This window comes from Capra hircus, chromosome 6 (assembly GCF_001704415.2).
Source record: "Capra hircus breed San Clemente chromosome 6, ASM170441v1, whole genome shotgun sequence".
Taxonomy (NCBI): Eukaryota; Metazoa; Chordata; class Mammalia; order Artiodactyla; family Bovidae; genus Capra; species Capra hircus.
The window spans coordinates 5,858,788-5,882,437 of record NC_030813.1 but is presented as its reverse complement, the minus strand read 5'-3'; the positions used below and the strand labels follow the sequence as shown (position 1 = coordinate 5,882,437).

At 43.1% G+C, this 23,650-nt stretch overlaps 2 protein-coding genes across 2 annotated transcripts; both read right to left on the bottom strand.

The window, feature by feature from the left end:
• LOC108636260 (rho GTPase-activating protein 20-like) lies at positions 4,697-12,702 on the bottom strand. The gene is made up of 6 exons (XM_018049906.1): positions 12,642-12,702; positions 12,049-12,218; positions 10,111-10,272; positions 6,780-6,889; positions 6,080-6,266; positions 4,697-4,852 (listed from the first exon to the last, which is right to left on the bottom strand). The coding sequence occupies exons 1-6, from the start codon at positions 12,700-12,702 to the stop codon at positions 4,718-4,720; spliced, it is 825 nt and encodes a 274-aa protein (XP_017905395.1). The 3' UTR covers positions 4,697-4,717.
• LOC108636259 (rho GTPase-activating protein 20-like) lies at positions 17,620-23,310 on the bottom strand. The gene is made up of 4 exons (XM_018049905.1): positions 23,152-23,310; positions 19,824-19,933; positions 19,124-19,310; positions 17,620-17,892 (listed from the first exon to the last, which is right to left on the bottom strand). Exons 1-4 carry the CDS (start codon positions 23,308-23,310, stop codon positions 17,758-17,760), a joined length of 591 nt encoding a protein of 196 aa, XP_017905394.1. The 3' UTR covers positions 17,620-17,757.

Sequence of the window (23,650 nt, the reverse complement as noted above, 5' to 3'; positions counted from 1 at the left end):
GTATTTGCTCAATAAACCTGCTTAATATTTCCTTAAATAACCTGCTTAAATAACCAGCTAAAGAAGTCAACAGAGGAGCCAAGTTGTAGAAAAATCAACAGGAGAATGTAACCAAATATTTTAAAATGCCCATCCTCTTGTCTGTTCTGAGACATAGTGAGTACATCACCATGTCCTTTCAAGGGACTGAACCACTTGTGGTGCTGGGTGAGAGAACTAGAAGGCTCCTATTCTGCCTCTTAATTGGATAAGTTGCCTAAAACTGTTTGAGCTTCACTTTGCTCAGACTTAACAGAAATGATGCTACTTACACCTCACTGGACTACATAACATCATGTACTACTCATCACAAGACATGGCACATAGCAGCCTTAATAAAGGTAATTTCCCTCCTTCAAATGGCCTAAGGCAGCCTAGACATCAGTCACCTCCCCCCAAGCAGACTCGACCCCCATTCTCCATTTGATTTTGCAGCCTCCAGAAGGTGTACATTCCTAGAGGAATGCCATCATTTTGCCTTAGGCTCCTCCTGCCCTGCGATTCATACTGCCATCATTTTAAAAGGAGATAATGAAGAAAGCAAATGCATTCGTAAATTCAGGAAGAGATTCTCCCAATTAACATGTACAAATGTTAAGCAAAAATACATGTTTATATGGGTTGAGTTGCTTTATGCACCCTGGTTTCCCTACTCTTAACCTGATTCTTTTATTTCTAAGCTACCCACAGGTATTCATATATTCCAAATGTATTCATTCATTGTTCAGCTTTAATAAGAATACTCTTCGGAAGAAAGCTCTATCAGTTGCTACAAAGCTATACGTCCAGCTCATTTAGAAGCATAGACGGAAAGCAAAATAGACATTAAGCCCTGAACTTTTATTTTCTGGTCTAGATGGACCATTCGTCATGTACATTGGTTGGTGTTAGAGTTCTTGTTGGCTCTGTGACCAATAAATATATATAGTATTGCCATGAAAAGTATGGTGCTCAGTTTTTCAGTCGTGTCCAACTCTTGCGACCCCATGGACTATAGCCTGTCAGGCTCCTGTCCGTGGATGTCCCGGATAATAATACTGGAGTGGGTTTTCAGGGACTGTTAAACAGGTTAACTTTATAACCTCATCTTTCTTAAACAGTCCTGGCAAGATTTAGGTTAGTGTTTCCTCATGCTCAAATTAGGGTTTGAACATTAAGAAGTGAAATTTTGAAATGTTGTGGGTGTAGAATAACAACTATAAGAAGACAAATAATTTCAGTAGAAATTATATTATGGCTCGAATACTTCCTAAATTAGTAGGACATTTTATTCAGATAAAGAAATGTCCTTGGGACAATATTGGAGTGGTAGCAGGGATCATTGCGAGAGGAAATATTTTAAAACAAATATGCAGACATGTAAACATTCAGTCCAGTTCCATTTGCAACCTGGGTCTGAAGCAGAATGGAAAGTTAGCTTGCCGTGGAGGTAGAATCCAGAGTTCAAGTCTCAGGGGCGGTCGTAAGACGGCGGAGGGAATAGGATGGAAAGATCTCTTTCTCCCCACAACTTTATGGAATGAACATTTGAGCCGGGGCAAATTCCACAAAACAACTTCTGAATGCTGGCAGAAGATATCGGGCACCCAGAAAGGCAGCCCACTGTCTTCGAAAGGAGGTAAGAAAAAATATAAAAGATAAAAAGAGAGACAAAAGACGTAGGGACAGAGATCTGATCCGGGAAGGGAGTCTTAAAAGAGGAGAAGTTTCCAAACACCAGGAAACACTCTCACTGGCAGATCACTGGGGAGTTTTGGAATCTCAGAGGGCAACATAACAGGGAGGAATGCTAAATAAAAAAATAAAACCCACCAGTTACATGCCTAACAGCAACTTCCAGCAGAAAAGTACTCCAGACACTCACATTTGCCACCAGCAAGCAGGGGGCTGAACAGGGAGGTAAGGGCTGCATTGTAGGCACCTGGCCTGAATGCCCTGAGGGCAATCTGACCCCAACTGTGGGATAGCCAGACAGAAAGTAAAAAGAGAGAGAGAGAACTATCCTGGGAAAAGCCCTAACCTAAGGCACTTCCTGGCCCACTCACAGAACAAAGGACTGAGCACCAGAGAGCTAGCTGGCTGTGCACTAGCTGGAGACAGGGAGGCATGCGGGGGCAGCCAGAGCCAGAAAGGGGCAATCTCAGCCCCAGAGGGGCATCCTCTACAAAACTGCAAGTAGGCTCCCATTTGCCTACCAAGGCTTCTTGGGATTCTGGGTGGTTGACATTCTCAGGGAGGGTCGCAGCCAGGGGTCAGCTCCCCAGAAGAGACACATGGCATACCTGAGACGGGCACACCTGCTGCCACCCAGGAAACCGAGTGGCTGGGTTGGAGGAGGTGATAAGACACACCACACCTGAGGGTGACTGTGCTCGCCAAGCACCTGGTCGCCTGAGCTGCTCGGACCGAGGAAGGGCACAAGAGGCAGGTCCAACCGAGTCTGAGCCTTTGTGGAGTACCTGAGAAGCAACCTGAACCTGAGTGGCTTAGACCTGGGAAGTGCACGCAATCCAGGGCCCACCTCAGACAGTTCCAGGCAGAGCAACCTGGAGCCTGAGCAGTGTAGACTGGGAAAGCACACACACCGTGAGCGGGCCAAACCCAGTGCGGCCGGGACCTTGTGAGCATACGCCAGTGATATTTGTTTGCAGTGTTCCAACCTGCCCACAGCACGACTGAATCAGTTAGCCTAAATGAGTGACCACCTTCGATCCCCTATGTCAGGGCGGAAATTAGACACTGAAGAGACCAGCAAACAGAAGAAGCTAAAATAAACAGGGATCCGCTCTGGAAATGACAGATGCAACAGATTCAAACCTTGTAGTTAGCACTGACTACATTGGAAGGGGCCTATAGATCTTGAGAAGTATAAGCCGGATCTAGGAACTATCTGAAACTGAACTAACCCCACACTGCCCACAACAGCTCCAGAAAAATTCCTAGATATATTTTTACCATTTTCATTAAAAAAATTTTTTCTTAATTTTTAAGTCCTCTATTACTCCTTTAATTTTCATTTTTATAACCTACTATTATCTTCCAGAAAGAGGACCCTATTTGTAATCAAAGTACATATATATATTTTTTATCATTTTTTGTGACTTTTTTTTTAATATTGTATTTTGGGGAGTGTCACGTTAACTCTAGACTTTTAATCTGTGCTTTTTGGTATTTGTTATCAATTTTGTACCTTTACGAACCCAATCTTCTCTACCCATTTTTAGCTGGGAGAGTGATTACTGGCTTGATGGCTCTCTCCCCCTTTTCACTCTCCTTTTTCTCCACCAGGTCACCTCTATCTCCACCTCACCCTTCTCTTCCCTACCCAACTCTGTGAATCTCTTTGTGTGTTCCGGGCTGTGGAGAACACTTAGGGAGCTGATTACTGGCTGGATCTGTCTCTCTCCTTTTGAATCCCTCTTTTCTCCTCCCGGTCACCTCTGTCTCCTTCCTCCTTCTTCTCTTCTCTGTGTAACTCCATGAACCTCTCTGAGGGGTCCAGACTGTGGAGAGCACATAGGAATCTGACTACTGGCTAGCTTGCTCTCCCCTCTTGATTCCCCCTCTTCTTCTCCTGGTCAACTCTATCTCCCTCCTCCCTCTTCTCTTCTCCGTCTCACTCTGTGAACCTCTCCGGGTGTCCCTCACTGTGGAGAAGATTTTCATCATTAACCTAGATGTTCTATCATCGGTGCTGTACAGATAGAGAAGTCTCAAGGCTACTGTAAGAATAACACTAAAAACCAGACGCAGGAGGCTTAAGTCCAAATCCTGAGAACACCAGAGAACTCCTGACTCCAGGGAACATTAATGGATAAGAGCTCATCCAAAAGCCTCCGTACCTACACTGAAACCAAGCACCACCCAAGAGCCAACAAGTTCCAGAGCAAGACATACCACACAAATTCTCTAGCAATGCAGGAACATAGCCCCGAGCATCAATATACAGGCTGCCCTAAGTCACACCAAACCCACAGTCATCTCAAAACTCATTACTGGACACTTCATTCCACTCCAGAGAGAAATCCAGCCCCACCCACCAGAACATGGACGCAAGCTTCCCTAACCAGGAAACCTTGAGAAGCCGCCTGCAAAACCCCAGCCACAGTGAGGAACCTCCACAATAAAGAGGAACCACAAGCTGCCAGAATACAGAAAGGCCACCCCAAACACAACAATCTCACGGTAGCTAGAGCTGAAACGCCACTGTTTTGGCCACCTGATGTGAAGAACTGACTCTTTGGAAAAGACTCTGATGCTGGGAAAGATTGAAGGCAGGAGGAGAAGGGGACGAGAGAGGATGAGATGGTTGGATGGCATCACCGATTCGATGGACATGAGTTTGAGTAAGCTCCGGGAGTTGGTGATGCACAGGGAGGCCTGGCACGCTGCAGTCCTCGACCCCAAGGACTCGGGGTCACTGTAGTCCTTGGGGTCACAAAGAGTCGGACACGACTGAGCAACTGAACTCAACTGAACCGTGATGTCTCCTAAAGCTGTACTAGTTGCTTCTTAAAATCAGAACAGCCTTATCCTTTCTTTGATCTCACAAGTGGGAAACTTCCCATGTCTTGGAGCTGATGGAAATTACTACCCTTACAATGTGATTTGGGCTCTAGGATCTCCCATGGAGCCCTGGCAGCCTTGCTGTCTTTTGCATCAAAGCCAGTTACATTATTCACCTACCTGAAATCTCACTGTTATCAGTGATATCACTGTTCTCACAACTCACTGAGTTCTCTCCAAAGAGAGAAGTGATATCTTCGCCAAATATCTTGAGACAGTTTTCAATGAGGAATTGTATCAAAGAAATCTGTAACACAATGGGGCAAAAAAAATGGTGTATTACTGTACATATGGCGTAATAGTAAATCACGTTTCATATGTGAATCTGGGCTGTAACACAAAATGCAAAAGAGGTCTGAGAAAAATTCAGACTTGATTAAATATATATATATGTATGTGTGTATATATATATAATATATATATATCAGTTTTTTCTAAGAAATAACTGATACTTTCAAGAGTACTTTGGGCACAAATTTTAAAATTCTTTTAGTCAGTGGGCTAAAGTTATAATATGTGGGCTGGTTTAATAGCAAAAATTTTGTAATGATGCTTACATGCTTAAAACTAGGATGGTTTGTAAGTAGCCCACATAGGATGTTTGAGACAAAAATGTATATTCTCTTACTACGTTTTATTTAGTTTTGTTAAAATCTTTCCAGTTTTAATGATATAGAATTTATATATAGCATCTTATTAAAACTTATAAAGTATCAAATACAACACAAATTGTGAAATTCACTTCAGTGAAGAAATATCTGAAAGTTAGGTAGCAGAGGTTTCTGTGTGGGGTGGGGGGTGGGAGGGGGGTTGTGAAGGAAGAAAGCATCTGGAGAGAAAACATGTCTGTCTGTCTGTCTATCTACCTTGCCTTGCCTCCCACTTGCTGTCTAGGGGAGCTTGGAGAAGAGCTGTGATCTTATTAGGCATGTTATGGCTCTGTTAGGATGTTCTGAAATATTTTACTAGCTTCCTCATCCTCTAGTGGAGACACAATAGAAGCCAAGTATTATCCTGAATGAGCCACAACTGGCAGAGTGCGGCCAGCGTGTGTGGAGCCTCGGGTGCTCGTATGGCCCAGGCTGCCTAAGATGTGCCGACAGGGACCAGATGTATTGGGTCTGTCATCGTTGTGTAATGATGAACTCACAGTTTGGAGGCTTGTACACCCTCAGTGATGAGGCTGAGAGTTGAACCTTGGCTCTCCGGTTCCAAAGCCAGGTTCTTTTCTATCATATCGTCCTACTCTTACCTCTCTGTTGTTTAATCCCTTGGATGGCAAGGGAGAAGTGACTCAGCTGTTCCCAGTTAAAAGACACCTTCCCATGCCCAACCAGAGTAGGACTCTGCCACTCCAAGGCGGTGTAATTAAAATGTGCACTTTAAAACACGGGTTCACTAGCATTAATACCACAGACTTAGGTTCAAAATGGGGACTCTGCCCCACAAGGCATAAAATGAGAGATCTTGTTACCTTTTTGGTGACTTTTTCAAATGCTGAGCTTCCAGAATTAAGCAGACAAAGGATGCTTGGGGCGAGACACACGGATAAATTATAAGGTGTCATCTGATTGCATGAGGAATGTTGCTCAATGTTGTGTAACACTCCAAAAAGGTATCGCAACAACACTACATTGGCTCTAGGTAGCTGGTCTACAAGCCTAATGACAGAAAAAGCACTTATGAATAAAGCGAGTCATTTTGCTTAGTAAGTGGAAATACAGAGAACACAGTACTTCTTTTTCTACCATGTACCCAGTCCATTCTCACAGTGCCAGGCATGGATGCACACAAAAATGTTTCACTGATTTTAATTCCTGAACCAGATAAGCCCTACTCTGGTTAGTTATGTGTTTGTATTTAAGATCATACCCCTGGCGGATTGGTTCTTTATCATCTGTTTTTAGGCCAGTGGATTTCATCTCCAACAGTTTCATGTATTCAGAAGGTGTTAAATGGTCAAGCATTCCATGTTAATAAGATTAGGAGAAAAACACAGTGTCGCCAATAAGGCATGCATCTCTCTTCAAACTGGCTTCCAGGGGTATCCTCAAGTGAAAGCACTTGATACTGCTCATTATTTCAGAGGACACAGCTGTAAACTATAAGCTGATATTTTCCTAAGAGTATGTTGGTTGCATTTTCTCAGAGTTGAGTAATTATTGCATCATTACCTCTGGGTCGCAGTTATTTTCTCCTCCTCATTCCCTTGATCAATAACATCAAGCCATTTATCGTAGAGATGGGCTGAAAAGATGCTTCCTTGGATATTTTGAAGAAAATCCTTATGTAGATCAAAAAATATATATTATTCTTATGATAAGTTCAATGGAGAAATTGCAAAGAAAATATTTAGTTGAAAAATTCAATTCAGTCCGCAATTCCTTCACAGCCACGCAGACTGATTCACACAGAGCTTGGCTGTGATTCTCCACAGCCTTGCACACTCCGAGTACTGGTTGGATTTTCCCCAGCGAAAATTGGAAGCCTAAAAGTAGAGTCTAGGCTGTGGTGAGAATGAGGCTACAGCTCCTTCTATCACCTGGAGCTTACTCTTTGTGTGCATGTTAACACATTAGTACAGACTGGAAGGTCAGGTGATAACTCACCCGAAATCCTATTCGTTTCCTGAAAAGAAATGCACATACCCATTTTGTTTGTTTACTTCAGACACAGTGCTTGCTCTGAATTCAAGAAAGAGAAGTTCTGAAATAAAACAAAACTACACCCCTACATGCTCTTATACACATATTAAGAGAAACCGGAGGTATGTGTGCTCTTTGGGAAAAAGCTAGTATCGAAATATGCTTCGATCTTTTTCTTAAAAAAAAAAAAACCATATAAAAGTTCAGTTCTACAGACTTTTAAGCAGCAGGTGTTAGAAATAAACCAATAGCCCCAATGGGTAAACTACACGTTACCCTTGCAACTCTTTGAATGGAATATATCCTCCCCAAAGAGGAAGCTGAAAATTTACATACATGGCAACTTCACACCTGTGGGATAGAATATGCAAATGTAAGCTTCCAAAGTGGAGGCCTAGAAAGTTTATCCTGATGAGCCAAGTCTTAATATGATAGAATGGGGCCTATTAAAATGGATGAAGTTGTAAACTGTTGTGCAAGCCTGAGGGGAAATGATTGCATTGCCTTGCCAGTTTCAAAGGCACAACTTGCTTCCACTGGTCTTAATATACAGCCTGACTTCTCTGAAGAGTATCTGCTTCAGGCAGTGTTTCTATGGCAACTGTCATGATTATAATCCTGTCAGCGTTCACTTGTTTCAGTACTTACTGAGCTGCTGTTTGTGTCCGGCACTCCTTTGAGTACTGAGGATAGACTATGAAGATAACGTACAGAGTCTCAGTCCTCTCATACTTTTTCTTGTGATTGGTATACAGTACCCAATCATGGTCATTAGGTTTTCTCTATGCTTCCTACGGAGTGTCCGCAGTGTATTGGGAGGGAGGAAGCACTCCATTTCACTTCAGCCATTCAGTCCTGTCCTACTCTTTGTGACCCCATGGACTGCACACCAGGCTTTCCTGTCCATCACCAACACCTGGGTCTTGTTCAGATTCATGTCCATCGAGTTGGTGATGCCATTCAACCATCTCATCTGGCTTTGGCTTCTGGGAGTCTGGGGGTGTGCAGCAGGCCCTTTGTGGTTAAGCCAGGACATGACTCATACGGAATATGCCTGTGGCTATTTGCAATTGGCCCTCTGTTTATAGACAGTTTAATGGAAAACTCAATGTGGTTCTGACGATGTATTCACTTCTGATTTAGACCACCTCTGTGGTTGCTTGGACGTATGGTATTCTCAAGGCCAGAGGTGCAAAGTTTGATTCCCCACCAAGATCAATCAACTTTAGGAAGAGAAAACTCTGGGATTGTCTAAGACCTGTACGCTTATAGCATGGAAACCAGGCAAGAGCCTAGTAACACTTACTCACAAATCAAATCAGTTCCAAGTGTGCACCTTATAGAGGGTAGCACTCTACTTGCTATTTGCATACCTAGTGTGTATTATGATGGTGCAAGTGTACTAGGGCTCACCTCTAAGTCATATCTGCACTGTTGCTATTATCATACAATCGAACATTAACAGGGGACAAGGAAACACCACATGTTCTTTAGTTTCTAAGATAATTTTAAAAACCTGTCTATAGTTATTACTACATCAATATATTTTTGTTCATAGCTGCTAACAAGTTCCAAGATGGATTGATTAATTTTTTTGTTTCTGTTCTGTTATCGCCCTGGTAGAAATTTACTACATGCTTGTGATTTAGGCTGTATCATTTCAAACTCAGTCTATTTTTGTATAAATGTATGGAACTTTTCCAAATTCCAAACTAATTTTGACTGTTGGACTCACTCTAAAAATAAGATTTTTAGATGAGGCATGTAGTAAAACTGGTTACCATGTAAATATAACCTTGGGTGATGGGTTAAACTTACTGATATTAACAAAGGTTGTTAAAGATGGGAAGGGAGAATAAAAGAGGAAAAAGGAGGAACAAATGGTGGAGTCATCCCTACACTAATTTTAAAGTAAAAGGCATTGAGAGACAGGGGAAGGTAAGGATGATGTAGTGATCAGAGATTTTTGGGGGCCTCACTAAGCATTTTTTGATTCATTGTAAGACAAATGGGCTTCCCAGGTGGGGCTGGTGGTAAAGAACCTGCCTGCCAATGCAGGAGATGCAAGAGAGGCAGGTTCGATCCCTGGCAGGAAGATCCCCTGGAGTCGAGCATGGCAACCCACTCTAGGATTCTTGCCTGGAGGGTTGCATGGACAGAGGAGTCTGCTGGGCTACAGTCAATGGGATCACAGAGAGTCGGATGCGACTAGGTGAATAACACACACGCACACACACACACACACTCACGAGTTTACCATAGTGAGTAAACATCTGTCTTGCATCCATGCTAACTTGCCACAGCCGTGTCGAGTTCTGGGCACCCTCATAAACTATAACCTGCCAGACTCCTCCTGTCCATACGACTGGAGTCGTATGCCAGTCCCTGTTCCAGGGGATCCTTCCAACCCAGGGATCGAACCCAGGTTTCTTGCATTGCAGGCAGATTCTTCACACTCTGAGCCACCTGGGAAGCTACTTCCGTTAACTGTTTCCAAAAGCTTAATATGAATTTTATTTTGGAAATGTTGCCTTCATTAGGAAGGTGATGAGGAAGTCATCCAAAGCAGGAAGCTTGTTTTGGTAAACGTTCAACGTGGTAAGTAGGTATTTTGAAATTTATTCTTCTTCTTCATGGAGTGTTCAGGACCGAGATGTCCAATGAAAAAGGAAAATATCTAATGTATGGGGCTCATAACATTTGAGGTACCTTCCTTCAATTTTGACTTTGTGAAGTGTTTTCCACGTTTCAGATCCTTCCTCTCTTATGCCTATTATGCTTCTTGGGCATTCATAGTGAAGGACCAGTCATACAGCTTTAGACTGACTCTGTGTGTGGACGATGCTCAAACTTTCCTTACCTTTAAGACAGACGATACTACGAGAACGGATTCATCATCCAAGTTCACGTTGTGTCCAGCGTTTAGTTTCTCCTTTAGGGCTATGCAGGATTTTATACTGGCTGATTTTCTGAAGATGCCTTCTGTGAACGGCCCTTTTTGATTGATAAAGGAAAGCATCTCCTATAGGGAAGGAAAGAGAAGAAAACTGTGGGACATTTCCTATCTAGAAGCCCAGAGCACAAGCTTGCTCCTGTTTTGACAGAGCTGTGGTATATGAGGGTAGAGTTCTAGAACAGCACCGAAGTCAATTTGAAATTTTTACTTCAGTGTCTGTAAATATATTTCCTACCCAACAATCGATTTGAGTCATACACTGAAACATTTTAAACACTTGTGTAGTCAGATTTTCTGTTTCAGTGAATTTACCGTATTAACTGTCTCTGCTTTGAGGCCTTTGAGGAGTCACCCTCTCCTCCTTCACGGCTGCTTTCTCATTATTCGCTATTATAGATGCTCTTCCCTGAGTGTGGAAATCTTTTTGCCATATTCATGCGCCATTTGTTTATTCCCCTTCCAGGGACTGTCCACCCCATTCATTCCTGTTTCCTGTATTCCCTCCCTTCAACCTCAGGCTTAATCAGGCTCCTCCTCCTCTGATCTCATTCCTTTCTCATCAGCCTTTCTAGTTCCTTTTCCTGTATTTTCAGGTCCTCTGCTGTCTGCAAAGTTAGAGAGATAACAGATATTGGAGCCAGGTGTTTCAAGGATTGTGGAATCTGTTATGCTCCTCATCCACTGTGTGACTTTGGGCATAGCACATTCTTGGGTGAGGCTCTTTTGTTTTTCATTTATGAAGTGGGGGTGGTGATAGTCATGGCTACCGCCTAAATTTTCTGTGAAAGCGCAAGGTCTGGGGTAGTAGCTAGCACATAACTGCTATGATAAATTTCTCCATATATAGCATACAATTCCCTGCATCTAGTGTAGTGCTTGGAGAGAGAGTGGACAGTGAACAAGAGTTCATGCTTACACGTCAATACACTAGCTTGATATAGCACAGTCCAAACTCTGTGACTCTCTTTTGACACATTCTGGCAGGATCAAAGGATTCATCTTTGCCAGAGGATGCCTACTTTATGCTTAAACACTTGAGTTACATATCAAATCCGTGTGAGACAGTTTGAGTCATAGGGCGAGCAGACTCAGCTGACGGAGACTTGAGACTAGTGTGGACTTCAAGGGAGGAGACCAGGAGACAGTGTGAGGATGAGGTGGACTCTCAGAGCTTCTTACACACAGAGTCTGAGGAAAGTTACAGGGCTCAAAATAGCCTGGAGTTAAACTCCCCTCCAGGTCCTCCCCACCATTCTATGCAAAACCAAGAGCTCTCTCACCCAAAGAAAAAAATGGACATTGGGTTGATTACGCCCAGCTCCCACCCAGTCCCAGCCTCTGGCTGATCTCCAAGATTCCTTGCCCCAGCTGTTTAAGAGATAACTACTCTAAACAACCTTGCAGAAGAATGGGCGCCCTTAAGACACTAGCTTTCCACATCCATGCCTATATAGACTTCCTCTTCTTGGGTAAGGGCAGCGGCTCCCTAATCTGACTGCTGCCCCGTCTCGCCTCATTAAAGGTGATTTGTAAGGTGCCAGGAGTCATCGTTCTCAGCCATGCCTTCTCTAACTGCCTTACTTCAAAGAGCCCAGGTTAAATGTCTGAGCTGGTATAGATGGGTCTTTGTTGAAATTGGTGGAATGGATGAGAGTAACTTTTCATCTTGTATTTGCCTTCTGACTCTGCAGTACCTAAATCAGATCTTTTTCTTTGAAATAACATTGTGAAACTTATCGGACAAAGCCAGACTTCTTTATGTGGAGTAGATTGGGAAGAGAACACTTGATCTCTGAGAACTCCCCTCCTCAGGAAGGTTACAGAAACCAAAAGAAGACCTACCAGAATTGGGGTGGGCAGGGTGTCATTATCACATACGTCCTCAAGAGGAGCTCCAAAGATCTGTTTTTGCTTTCTGGGTGGTAGAGGTGGGTGTTGGGTGTCCTCGCGAGTCCTGGAGCGACACCAAAAGGCCGAGTTTTTGACAGAACTCTTATTAACTGTCTTCTTGTCTGAATCAAATGTAGAAGAGAGATTTTCAGTAGTAGTAGTTTAGCTTATTTAGCCTATTTCCACCACTTACATTCAGCAGCATGTTCATGGCAGAGGCTCAAAGAGAGAAACTGAACCATTTGTTATATAGAATTCCCCACACTCTGAAACAGGCTAATTGCATCCTTGTGGTGTTAACATGTTCTTCTTCCCCATATTCTGCAAACCTAGAGGCGTGATCCGACTCAGGGGTGATTCTCCCTGTGACAGTACTCCGCAGACAGTGCTCTCTATTCCCTTTGCCCTGTGTCATATGAGGCATTTAAGCTGTAGTTATACAGGTTTCCTAATGGTAAGTATTATCAGTGGATTCCGGTATCAGATCTCATTTTAAAAGCAAAATATTTAAGATTCAAATCAAGCAGCATTTGGTTATCATTTACTTTTGTAGTAAGTTTCCTTCCTCGGTTCAATGACCTGTTTGGCTTTCTGAACACCAGTCATGCCCAATTTTCTCCCATCAAAAGAATCGCCTTTCATGAGACATCCTGCCTGATCCTGCTTTTCAGTCAGCCTCTGGACCTCTCCTCTGGGAGGCCACACCTCAGTCAGCTCCAAGGATGACTTCCTGCCCTCAGGGTCTTGGGAAGTAGTCATTAAATGCAGACTACTTGGTAGGATTACAGCTGGCCATTTTTGTGTAACACCTTACTCAGCTAACCCAAAGATGAATTCTAACTACCACAGCCTCTGTCAAAGGAATGCAGATGAAGGGCTTTTCAAAGAAAGAGTGATCAGCAATGAAAAATGGAGTTCAGAGTTTCTCATGCCCAGCTAAGCATGTTTCCCTGGTATTTGCTCAATAAACCTGCTTAATATTTCCTTAAATAACCTGCTTAAATAACCAGCTAAAGAAGTCAACAGAGGAGCCAAGTTGTAGAAAAATCAACAGGAGAATGTAACCAGATATTTTAAAATGCCCATCCTCTTGTCTGTTCTGAGACATAGAGAGTACATCACCATGTCCTTTCAAGGGACTGAACCACTTGTGGTGCTGGGTGAGAGAACTAGAAGGCTCCTATTCTGCCTCTTAATTGGATAAGTTGCCTAAAACTGTTTGAGCTTCACTTTGCTCAGACTTAACAGAAATGATGCTGCTTACACCTCACTGGACTACATAACATCATGTACTACTCATCACAAGACATGGCACATAGCAGCCTTAATAAAGGTAATTTCCCTCCTTCAAAGGGCCTAAGGCAGCCTAGACATCAGTCACCTCCCCCCAAGCAGACTCGACCCCCATTCTCCATTTGATTTTGCAGCCTCCAGAAGGTGTACATTCCTAGAGGAATGCCATCATTTTGCCTTAGGCTCCTCCTGCCCTGACATTCATACTGCCATCATTTTAAAAGGAGATAATGAAGAAAGCAAATGCATTCTTAAATTCAGCAAGAGATTCTCCTAATTAATATGTATAAATGTTGAAAAAAATACATGTTTATATGGGGTGAGTTGCTTTATGCACCCTGGTTTCCCTACTCTTAACCTGATTCTTTTATTTTTAAGCTACTCACAGGTATTCATATATTCCAAATGTATTCATTCATTGTTCAGCTTTAATAAGAATACTCTTAGGAAGAAATTTCTATCAGTTGCTACAAACCTATAAGTCCAGCTCGTCTATAAGCATAGACGGAAAGCAAAATAGACATTAAGCCCTGAACTTTTATTTCCAGGCCTCAGTGGACCATTCGTTATGTACATTGGTTGGTGTTAGAGTTCTTGTTGGCTCTGTGACCAATAAAAATATATAGTATAGCCATGGAAAGTATGGTGCTCAGTTGTTCAGTCGTGTCCAACTCTTGCGACCCCATAAATATAGCCTGTCAGGCTCCTGTCCTTGGATGTCCCAGATAATAATACTGGAGTGGGTTGCCAGGGAGTGTTAAACAGGTTAACTTTATATCCTCATCTTTCTTAAACAGTCCTCACAAGATTTAGGTTGGTGTTTCCTCATGCTCAAATTAGGGTTTCAATGTTAAGAAGTGAAATTTTGAAATGTTGTGGGTGTAGAATAACAACTATAAGGAGAAAAATACTTTCAGTAGTAATTCTGTTCTGGCCCGAATAGTTCCTAAATTAGTAGGACATTTTATTCAGATAAAGAAATGTCCATGGGACAATATTGGTGTGGTAGCAGGGATCAGTGCGAGAGGAAAGATTTTAAAACAAACAAACAGACATATAAACATTCAGTCCAGTTCCATTTGCAACCTGGGTCTGAAGCAGAATGGAAATGAGCTTGCTGTGGAGGTAGAATTGAGAGTTCAGGTCTCAGGGGCGGTCGTAAGACGGCGGAGGGAATAGGATGGAAAGATCACTTTCTCCCCACAACTTAACGGAATGAACTTTTGAGCCTGAGCAAATTCCACAAAACAACTTCTGAATGCTGGCAGAGTACATCGGGCACCCAGAAAGGCAGACCATTGTCTTCGAAAGGAGGTAACAAAAACTATAAAAGATAAAAAGAGAGACAAAAGACATAGGGAAGGAGATCTGTCCCAGGAAGGGAGTCTTAAAAGAGAAGAAGTTTCCAAACACCAGGAAACACTCTCACTGGCAGATCAGTGGGGAGTTTTGGAATCTCAGAGGGCAACATAACAGGGAGGAATGCTAAATAAAAAAATAAAACCCACCAGTTACATGCCTAACAGCAACTTCCAGCAGAGAAGTACTCCAGACACTCACATTTGCCACCAGCAAGCGGGGGGGCTGAACAGGGAGGTGTGGGCTGCATTGTAGGCACCTGGCCTGAATGCCCTGAGGGCAATCTGACCCCAACTGTGGGATAGCCAGACAGAAAGTAAAAAGAGAGAGAGAGAACTATCCTGGGAAAAGCCCTAACCTAAGGCACTTCCTGGCCCACTCACACAACATAGGACTGAGCACAGGACAGCTAGCTGGCTGTGCACTGGCTGGAGACAGGGAGGCAGGTGGGGGCAGCCAGAGCCAGAAAGGGGCAATCTCAGCCCCAGAGGGGCATCCTCTACAAAACTGCAAGCAGGCTCCCATTTGCCTACCAAGACTTCTTGGGATTCTGGGTGGTTGACATCCGCCGAGAGAGTCGCAACAGGGGTCAGCTCCCCAGAAGAGACACATGGCATACCTGAGACGGGCACACCTGCTGCCACCCAGGAAACCGAGTGGCTGGGATGGAGGAGGTGAAAAGACACACCACACCTGGGGGTGACTGTGCTCGCCAACCACCTGGTCGCCTAAGCTGCTTGGACCGGGAAAGGGCACAAGAGGTAGGTCCAACTGAGTCTGAGCCTTTGTGGAGTACCTGAGAAGCAACCTGAACCTGAGTGGCTTAGACCTGGGAAGTGCATGCAACCCAGGGCCCACCTCAGACAGTTCCAGGCAGAGCAACCTGGAGCCTGAGCAGTGTAGACTGAGAAATCACACACACCGTGAGCGGGGGCAAACCCAGTGCGGCCGGGACCTTGTGAGCATACGCCAGTGATATTTGTTTGCAGTGTTCCAACCTGCCCACAGCACGACTGAATCAGTTAGCCTAAATGAGTGACCACCTTCGATCCCCTATGTCAGGGCGGAAATTAGACACTGAAGAGACCACCAATCAGAAGAAGCTAAAATAAACAGAGGGAACCGCTCTGGAAATGACAGATGCAACAGATTCAAACCTTGTAGTTAGCACTGACTACATTGGAAGGGGCCTATAGATCTTGAGAAGTATAAGCTGGATCAAGGAGCTATCTGAAACTGAACTAACCCCACACTGCCCACAACAGCTCCAGAAAAATTCCTAGATATATTTTTACTATTATCATTTAAAAATTTTCTTTAAATTTTTAAGTCCTCTAGAACTCCTTTAATTTTCATTTTTATAACCTATTACCTTGCAAAAAGAAGTCCCTATTTTTAAAGCAAACTTCATATATATATTTTATCATATATTGTGACTTTTTTTAAAATACTGTATTTTGGGGAGTGTCACGTTGACTCTAGACTTTTAATCTGTGCTTTTTGGTATTTGTTATCAATTTTGTACCTTTAGGAACCCAATCTTCTCTACCCATTTTTAGTTGGGAGTGTGATTACTGGCTTGATGGCTCTCTCCCCCTTTTCACTCTCCTTTTTCTCCACCAGGTCACCTCTATCTCCACCTCACCCTTCTCTTCCCTACCCAACTCTGTGAATCTCTTTGTGTGTTCCGGGCTGTGGAGAACACTTAGGGAACTGATTACTGGCTGGATCTCTCTCCTTTTGAAACCCTCTTTTCTCCTCCCGGTCACCTCTGTCTCCTTCCTCCTTCTTCTCTTCTCTGTGTAACTCCATGAACCTCTCTGAGGGGTCCAGACTGTGGAGAGCACACAGGGAATTGATTACTGGCTAGCTTGCTCTCCCCCCTTTTGATTCCCCCTCTTCTTCACCTGGTCAACTCTATCATCCACCCTTCTCCCTCTCTCCGGCTAACTCTGTGAACCTCTCCGGGTGTCCCTCACTGTGCAGAAGCTTTTCATCATTAACCTAGATGTTTTATCATCGGTACTGTACAGATAGAGAAGTCTCGAGGCTACTGTAAGAATAAGACTGAAAACCAGAGGCAGGAGGCTTAAGTCCAAACCCTGAGAACACCAGAGAACTCCTGACTCCAGGGAACATTAATGGATAAGAGCTCATCCAAAAGCCTCCGTACCTACACTGAAACCAAGCACCACCCAAGAGCCAACAAGTTTCAGAGCAAGACATACCACACAAATTCTCTAGCAATGCAGGAACATAGCCCCGAGCATCAATATACAGGCTGCCCTAAGTCACACCAAACCCACAGTCATCTCAAAACTCACTACTGGACACTTCATTCCACTCCAGAGAGAAATCCAGCCCCACCCACCAGAACATGGACGCAAGCTTCCCTAACCAGGAAACCTTGAGAAGCCGCCTGCAAAACCCCAGCCACAGTGAGGAACCTCCACAATAAAGAGGAACCACAAGCTGCCAGAATACAGAAAGGCCACCCCAAACACAACAATCTCACGGTAGCTAGAGCTGAAACGCCACTGTTTTGGCCACCTGATGTGAAGAACTGACTCTTTGGAAAAGACTCTGATGCTGGGAAAGATTGAAGGCAGGAGGAGAAGGGGACGAGAGAGGATGAGATGGTTGGATGGCATCACCGATTCGATGGACATGAGTTTGAGTAAGCTCCGGGAGTTGGTGATGCACAGGGAGGCCTGGCACGCTGCAGTCCTCGACCCCAAGGACTCGGGGTCACTGTAGTCCTTGGGGTCACAAAGAGTCGGACACGACTGAGCAACTGAACTCAACTGAACCGTGATGTCTCCTAAAGCTGTACTAGTTGCTTCTCGAAATCAGAACAGTGTTATCCTTTCTTTGATCTCACAAGCGGGAAACTTCCCATGTCTTGGAGCAGATGGAAATTACTGCCCTTACAATGTGATTTGGGCTCTAGGATCTCCCATGGAGCCCTGGCAGCCTTGCTGTCTTTTGCATCAAAGCCAGTTACATTATTCACCTACCTGAAATCTCACTGTTATCAGTGATATCACTGTTCTCACAACTCACTGAGTTCTCTCCAAAGAGAGAAGTGATATCTTCTCCAAATATCTTGAGACAGTTTTCAATGAGGAATTGTATCAGAGAAACCTGTAACACAATGGGGCAAAAAAAATGGCATATTACTGTACATATGGTGTAATAGTAAATCACGTTTCATACGTGAACCTGGGTTCTTACACAAAATCCAAAAGAGGTCTGAGAAAAATTCAGACTTGATTAAATATATGTATATATGGATGTATATATACATACATTATCTATATATATTATGTATGTACATCAGTTATTTCTAAGAAATGATACTTGCAAGAGTACATTGGGCAATAATTTTAAAATTCTTTTAGTCATTGGGCTAAAGTTATAAAATGTGGGCTGGTTTAATAGCTAAAATTTTGTAATGATGGTTACATGCTTAAAACTAGGATGATTTGTAAGTAGCCCACATAGGATGTTTGGGACAAAAATGTATATTCTCTTATTGAGTTTTATTTAGTTTTATATATTTTTCTAGTTTTAATGATATAGAATTTATATATAGCATCTTATTAAAACTTATAAGTACCAAAAACAACACAAATTGTGAAATTCACTTCAGTGAAGAAATCTCGGAAAGTTAGGTGGAGAGGTTTCTGTGTGGGGTGGGGGGCAGGAGTGGGGTTGTGAAGGAAGAAAGCCTCTGGAGAGAAAACATGTCTGTCTGTCTGTCTACATTTCCTTGCCTCCCACTTGCTGTCTAGGGGAGCTTGGAGAAGAGCTGTGATCTTATTAGGCATGTTATGGCTCTGTTAGGATGTTCTGAAATATTTTACTAGCTTCCTCATCCTCTAGCGGAGACACAATAGAAGCCAAGTATTTTCCTGAATGAGCCACAACTGGCAGAGTGCGGCCAGCGTGTGTGGAGCCTCGGGTGCTCGTATGGCCCAGGCCGCCTAAGATGTGCCGACAGGGACCAGATGTATTGGGTCTGTCATCGTTGTGTAATGATGAACTCACAGTTTGGAGGCTCTTACACCCTCAGTGATGAGGCTGAGAGTTGAACCTTGGCTCTCCGGTTCCAAAGCCAGGTTCTTTTCTATCATATCATCCTACTCTTACCTCTCTGTTGTTTAATCCCTTGGATGGCAAGGGAGAAGTGACTCAGCTGTTCTCAGTTAAAAGACACCTTCCCATGCCCAACCAGAGTAGGACTCTGCCACTCCAAGGCGGTGTAATTAAAATGTGCACTTTAAAACACGGGTTCACTAGCATTAATACCACAGACTTCAGGTTCAAAATGGGGACTCTGCCCCACAAGGCATAAAATGAGAGATCTTGTTACCTTTTTGGTGACATTTTCAAATGCTGAGCTTCCAGAATTAAGCAGACAAAGGATGCTTGGGGTAAGATACAAGGATAAATCATGAGCTGTCATCTGATTGCATGAGGAATGTTGCTCAATGTTGTGTAACACTCCAAAAAGGTATCGCAACAACACTACATTGGCTTTCGGTAGCTGGTCTACAAGCCTAATGACAGAAAAAGCACTTATGAATAAAGCGAGTCATTTTGCTTAGTATGTGGAAATACAGAGAACACAGTACTTCTTTTCCTACCATGTACACAGTCCATTCTCACAGTGCCAGGCATGAATGCATACAAAAATGTTTCACTGATTTTAATTCCTGAACCAGATAAGCCCTACTCTGGTTAGTTATGTGTTTGTATTTAAGACCATACCCCTGGCGGATTGGTTCTTTATCATCTCTTTCTATGCCAGTGGATTTCATCTCCAACAGTTTCACGTATTCAGAAGGTGTAAAATGGTCAAGCATTCCATGTTAATAAGATTAGGAGAAAAACACAGTGTCGCCAATAAGGCATGCATCTCTCTTCAAACTGGCTTCCAGGGGTATCCTCAAGTGAAAGCACTTGATACTGCTCATTATTTCAGAGGACACAGCTGTAAACTATAAGCTGATATTTTCCTAAGAGTATGTTGGTTGTGTTTTCTCAGAGTTGAGTAATTAGTGCAGCATTACCTCTGGGTCGCAGTTATTTTCTCCTCCTCATTCCCTTGATCAATAACAGCAAGCCATTTATCATAGAGATGGGCTGAAAAGATGCTTCCTTGGATATTTCGAAGAAAATCCTTATGTAGATCAGAAAAATATATATTATTTTATGATAAGTTCAATGGAGAAATTGAAAGAAAATATTTAGTTGAAAAATTCAATTCAGTCCGCAATTCCTTCACAGCCACGCAGACTGATTCACACAGAGCTTGGCTGTGATTCTCCACAGCCTTGCACACTCCGAGTACTGGTTGGATTTTCCCCAGCGAAAATTGGAAGCCTAAAAGTAGAGTCTAGGCTGTGGTGAGAATGAGGCTACAGCTCCTTCTATCACCTGGAGCTTACTCTTTGTGTGCATGTTAACACATTAGTACAGACTGGAAGGTCAGGTGATAACTCACCCGAAATCCTATTCGTTTCCTGAAAAGAAATGCACATACCCATTTTGTTTGTTTACTTCAGACACAGTGCTTGCTCTGAATTCAAGAAAGAGAAGTTCTGAAATAAAACAAAACTACACCCCTACATGCTCTTATACTCATATTAAGAGAAACCGGAGGTATGTGTGCTCTTTGGGAAAAAGCTAGTATCGAAATATCTTCGATCTTTTTCTTAAAAAAAAAAAAAAACCATATAAAAGTTCAGTTCTACAGACTTTTAAGCAGCAGGTGTTAGAAATAAACCAATAGCCCCAATGGGTAAACTACACGTTACCCTTGCAACTCTTTGAATGGAATATATCCTCCCCAAAGAGGAAGCTGAAAATTTACATACATGGCAACTTCACACCTGTGGGATAAAATATGCAAATGTAAGCTTCCAAAGTGGAGGCCTAGGAAAGTTTATCCTGATGACCAAGTCTTAATATGATAGAATGGGGCCTATTAAAATGGATGAAGTTGTAAACTGTTGTGCAAGCCTGAGGGGAAATGATTGCATTGCCTTGCCAGTTTCAAAGGCACAACTTGCTTCCACTGGTCTTAATATACAGCCTGACTTCTCTGAAGAGTATCTGCTTCAGGCAGTGTTTCTATGGCAACTGTCATGATTATAATCCTGTCAGCGTTCACTTGTTTCAGTACTTACTGAGCTGCTGTTTGTGTCCGGCACTCCTTTGAGTACTGAGGATAGACTATGAAGATAACGTACAGAGTCTCAGTCCTCTCATACTTTTTCTTGTGATTGGTATACAGTACCCAATCATGGTCATTAGGTTTTCTCTATGCTTCCTACGGAGTGTCTGCAGTGTATTGGGAGGGAGGAAGCACTCCATTTCACTTCAGCCATTCAGTCCTGTCCTACTCTTTGCGACCCCATGGACTGCACACCAGGCTTTCCTGTCCATCACCAACACCTGGGTCTTGTTCAGATTCATGTCCATCGAGTTGGTGATGCCATTCAACCATCTCATCTGGCTTTGGCTTCTGGGAGTCTGGGGGTGTGCAGCAGGCCCTTTGTGGTTAAGCCAGGACATGACTCATACGGAATATGCTGTGGCTATTTGCAATTGGCCCTCTGTTTATAGACAGTTTAATGGAAAACTCAATGCGGTTCTGACGATGTATTCACTTCTGATTTAGACCACCTCTGTGGTTGCTTGGACGTATGGTATTCTCAAGGCCAGAGGTGCAAAGTTTGATTCCCCACCAAGATCAATCAACGTTAGGAAGAGAAAACTCTGGGATTGTCTAAGACCTGTACGCTTATAGCATGGAAACCAGCAAGAGCCTAGTAACACTTACTCACAAATCAAATCAGTTCCAAGTGTGCACCTTATAGAGGGTAGCACTCTACTTGCTATTTGCATACCTAGTGTGTATTATGATGGTGCAAGTATACTAGGGCTCACCTCTAAGTCATATCTGCACTGTTGCTATTATCATACAATCGAACATTAACAGGGGACAAGGAAACACCACATGTTCTTTAGTTTCTAAGATAATTTTAATAACCTGTCTATAGTTATTACTACATCAATATATTTTTGTTCATAGCTGCTAACAAGTTCCAAGATGGATTGATTAATTTTTTTGTTTCTGTTCTGTTATCGCCCTGGTAGAAATTTACTACATGCTTGTGATTTAGCTGTATCATTTCAAACTCAGTCTATTTTTGTATAAATGTATGGAACTTTTCCAAATTCCAAACTAATTTTGACTGTTGGACTCACTCTAAAAATAAGATTTTTAGATGGGGCATATAGTAAAACTGGTTACCATGTAAATATAACCTTGGGTGGTGGGTTAAACTTACTGATATTAACAAAGGTTGTTAAAGATGCGAAGGGAGAATAAAAGAGGAAAAAGGGGGAACAAATGGTGGAGTCATCCCTACACTAATTTTAAAGTAAAAGGCATTGAGAGACAGGGGAAGGTAGGATGATGTAGTGATCAGAGATTTTTGGGGCCTCACTAAGCATTTTTTGATTCATTGTAAGACAAATGGGCTTCCCAGGTGGGGCTGGTGGTAAAGAACCTGCCTGCCAATGCAGGAGATGCAAGAGAGGCAGGTTCGATCCCTGGCAGGAAGATCCCCTGGAGTCGAGCATGGCAACCCACTCTAGGATTCTTGCCTGGAGTGTTGCATGGACAGAGGAGTCTGCTGGGCTACAGTCAATGGGATCACAGAGAGTCGGATGCGACTAGGTGAATAACACACACGCACACACACAAAGACACACACGAGTTTACCATAGTGAGTAAACATCTGTCTTGCATCCATGCTAACTTGCCACAGCCATGTCGAGTTCTGGGCACCCTCATAAACTATAACCTGCCAGACTCCTCTGTCCATACGACTGGAGTCGTATGCCAGTCCCTGTTCCAGGGGATCCTTCCAACCCAGGGATCGAACCCAGGTTTCTTGCATTGCAGGCAGATTCTTCACACTCTGAGCCACCTGGGAAGCTACTTCCGTTAACTGTTTCCAAAAGCTTAATATGAATTTTATTTTGGAAATGTTGCCTTCATTAGGAAGGTGATGAGGAAGTCATCCAAAGCAGGAAGCTTGTTTTGGTAAACGCTCAACGTGGTAAGTAGGTATTTTGAAATGTATCATTATTCTTCTGCATGGAGTGTTCAGGACCGAGATGTCCAATGAAAAAGGAAAATATCTAATGTATGGGGCTCATAACATTTGAGGTACCTTCCTTCAATTTTGACTTTGTGAAGTGTTTTCCACGTTTCAGATCCTTCCTCTCTTATGCCTATTATGCTTCTTGGGCATTCATAGTGAAGGACCAGTCATACAGCTTTAGACTGACTCTGTGTGTGGACGATGCTCAAACTTTCCTTACCTTTAAGACAGACGATACTACGAGAACGGATTCATCATCCAAGTTCACGTTGTGTCCAGCGTTTAGTTTCTCCTTTAGGGCTATGCAGGATTTTATACTGGCTGATTTTCTGAAGATGCCTTCTGTGAACGGCCCTTTTTGATTGATAAAGGAAAGCATCTCCTATAGGGAAGGAAAGAGAAGAAAACTGTGGGACATTTCCTATCTAGAAGCCCAGAGCACAAGTTTGCTCCTGTTTTGACAGAGATGTGGTATATGAGGGTAGAGTTCTAGAACAGCACCGAAGTCAATTTGAAATTTTTACTTCAGTGTCTGTAAATATATTTCCTACCCAACAATCGATTTGAGTCATACACTGAAACATTTTAAACACTTGTGTAGTCAGATTTTCTGTTTCAGTGAATTTACCGTATTAACTGTCTCTGCTTTGAGGCCTTTGAGGAGTCACCCTCTCCTCCTTCACGGCTGCTTTCTCATTATTCGCTATTATAGATGCTCT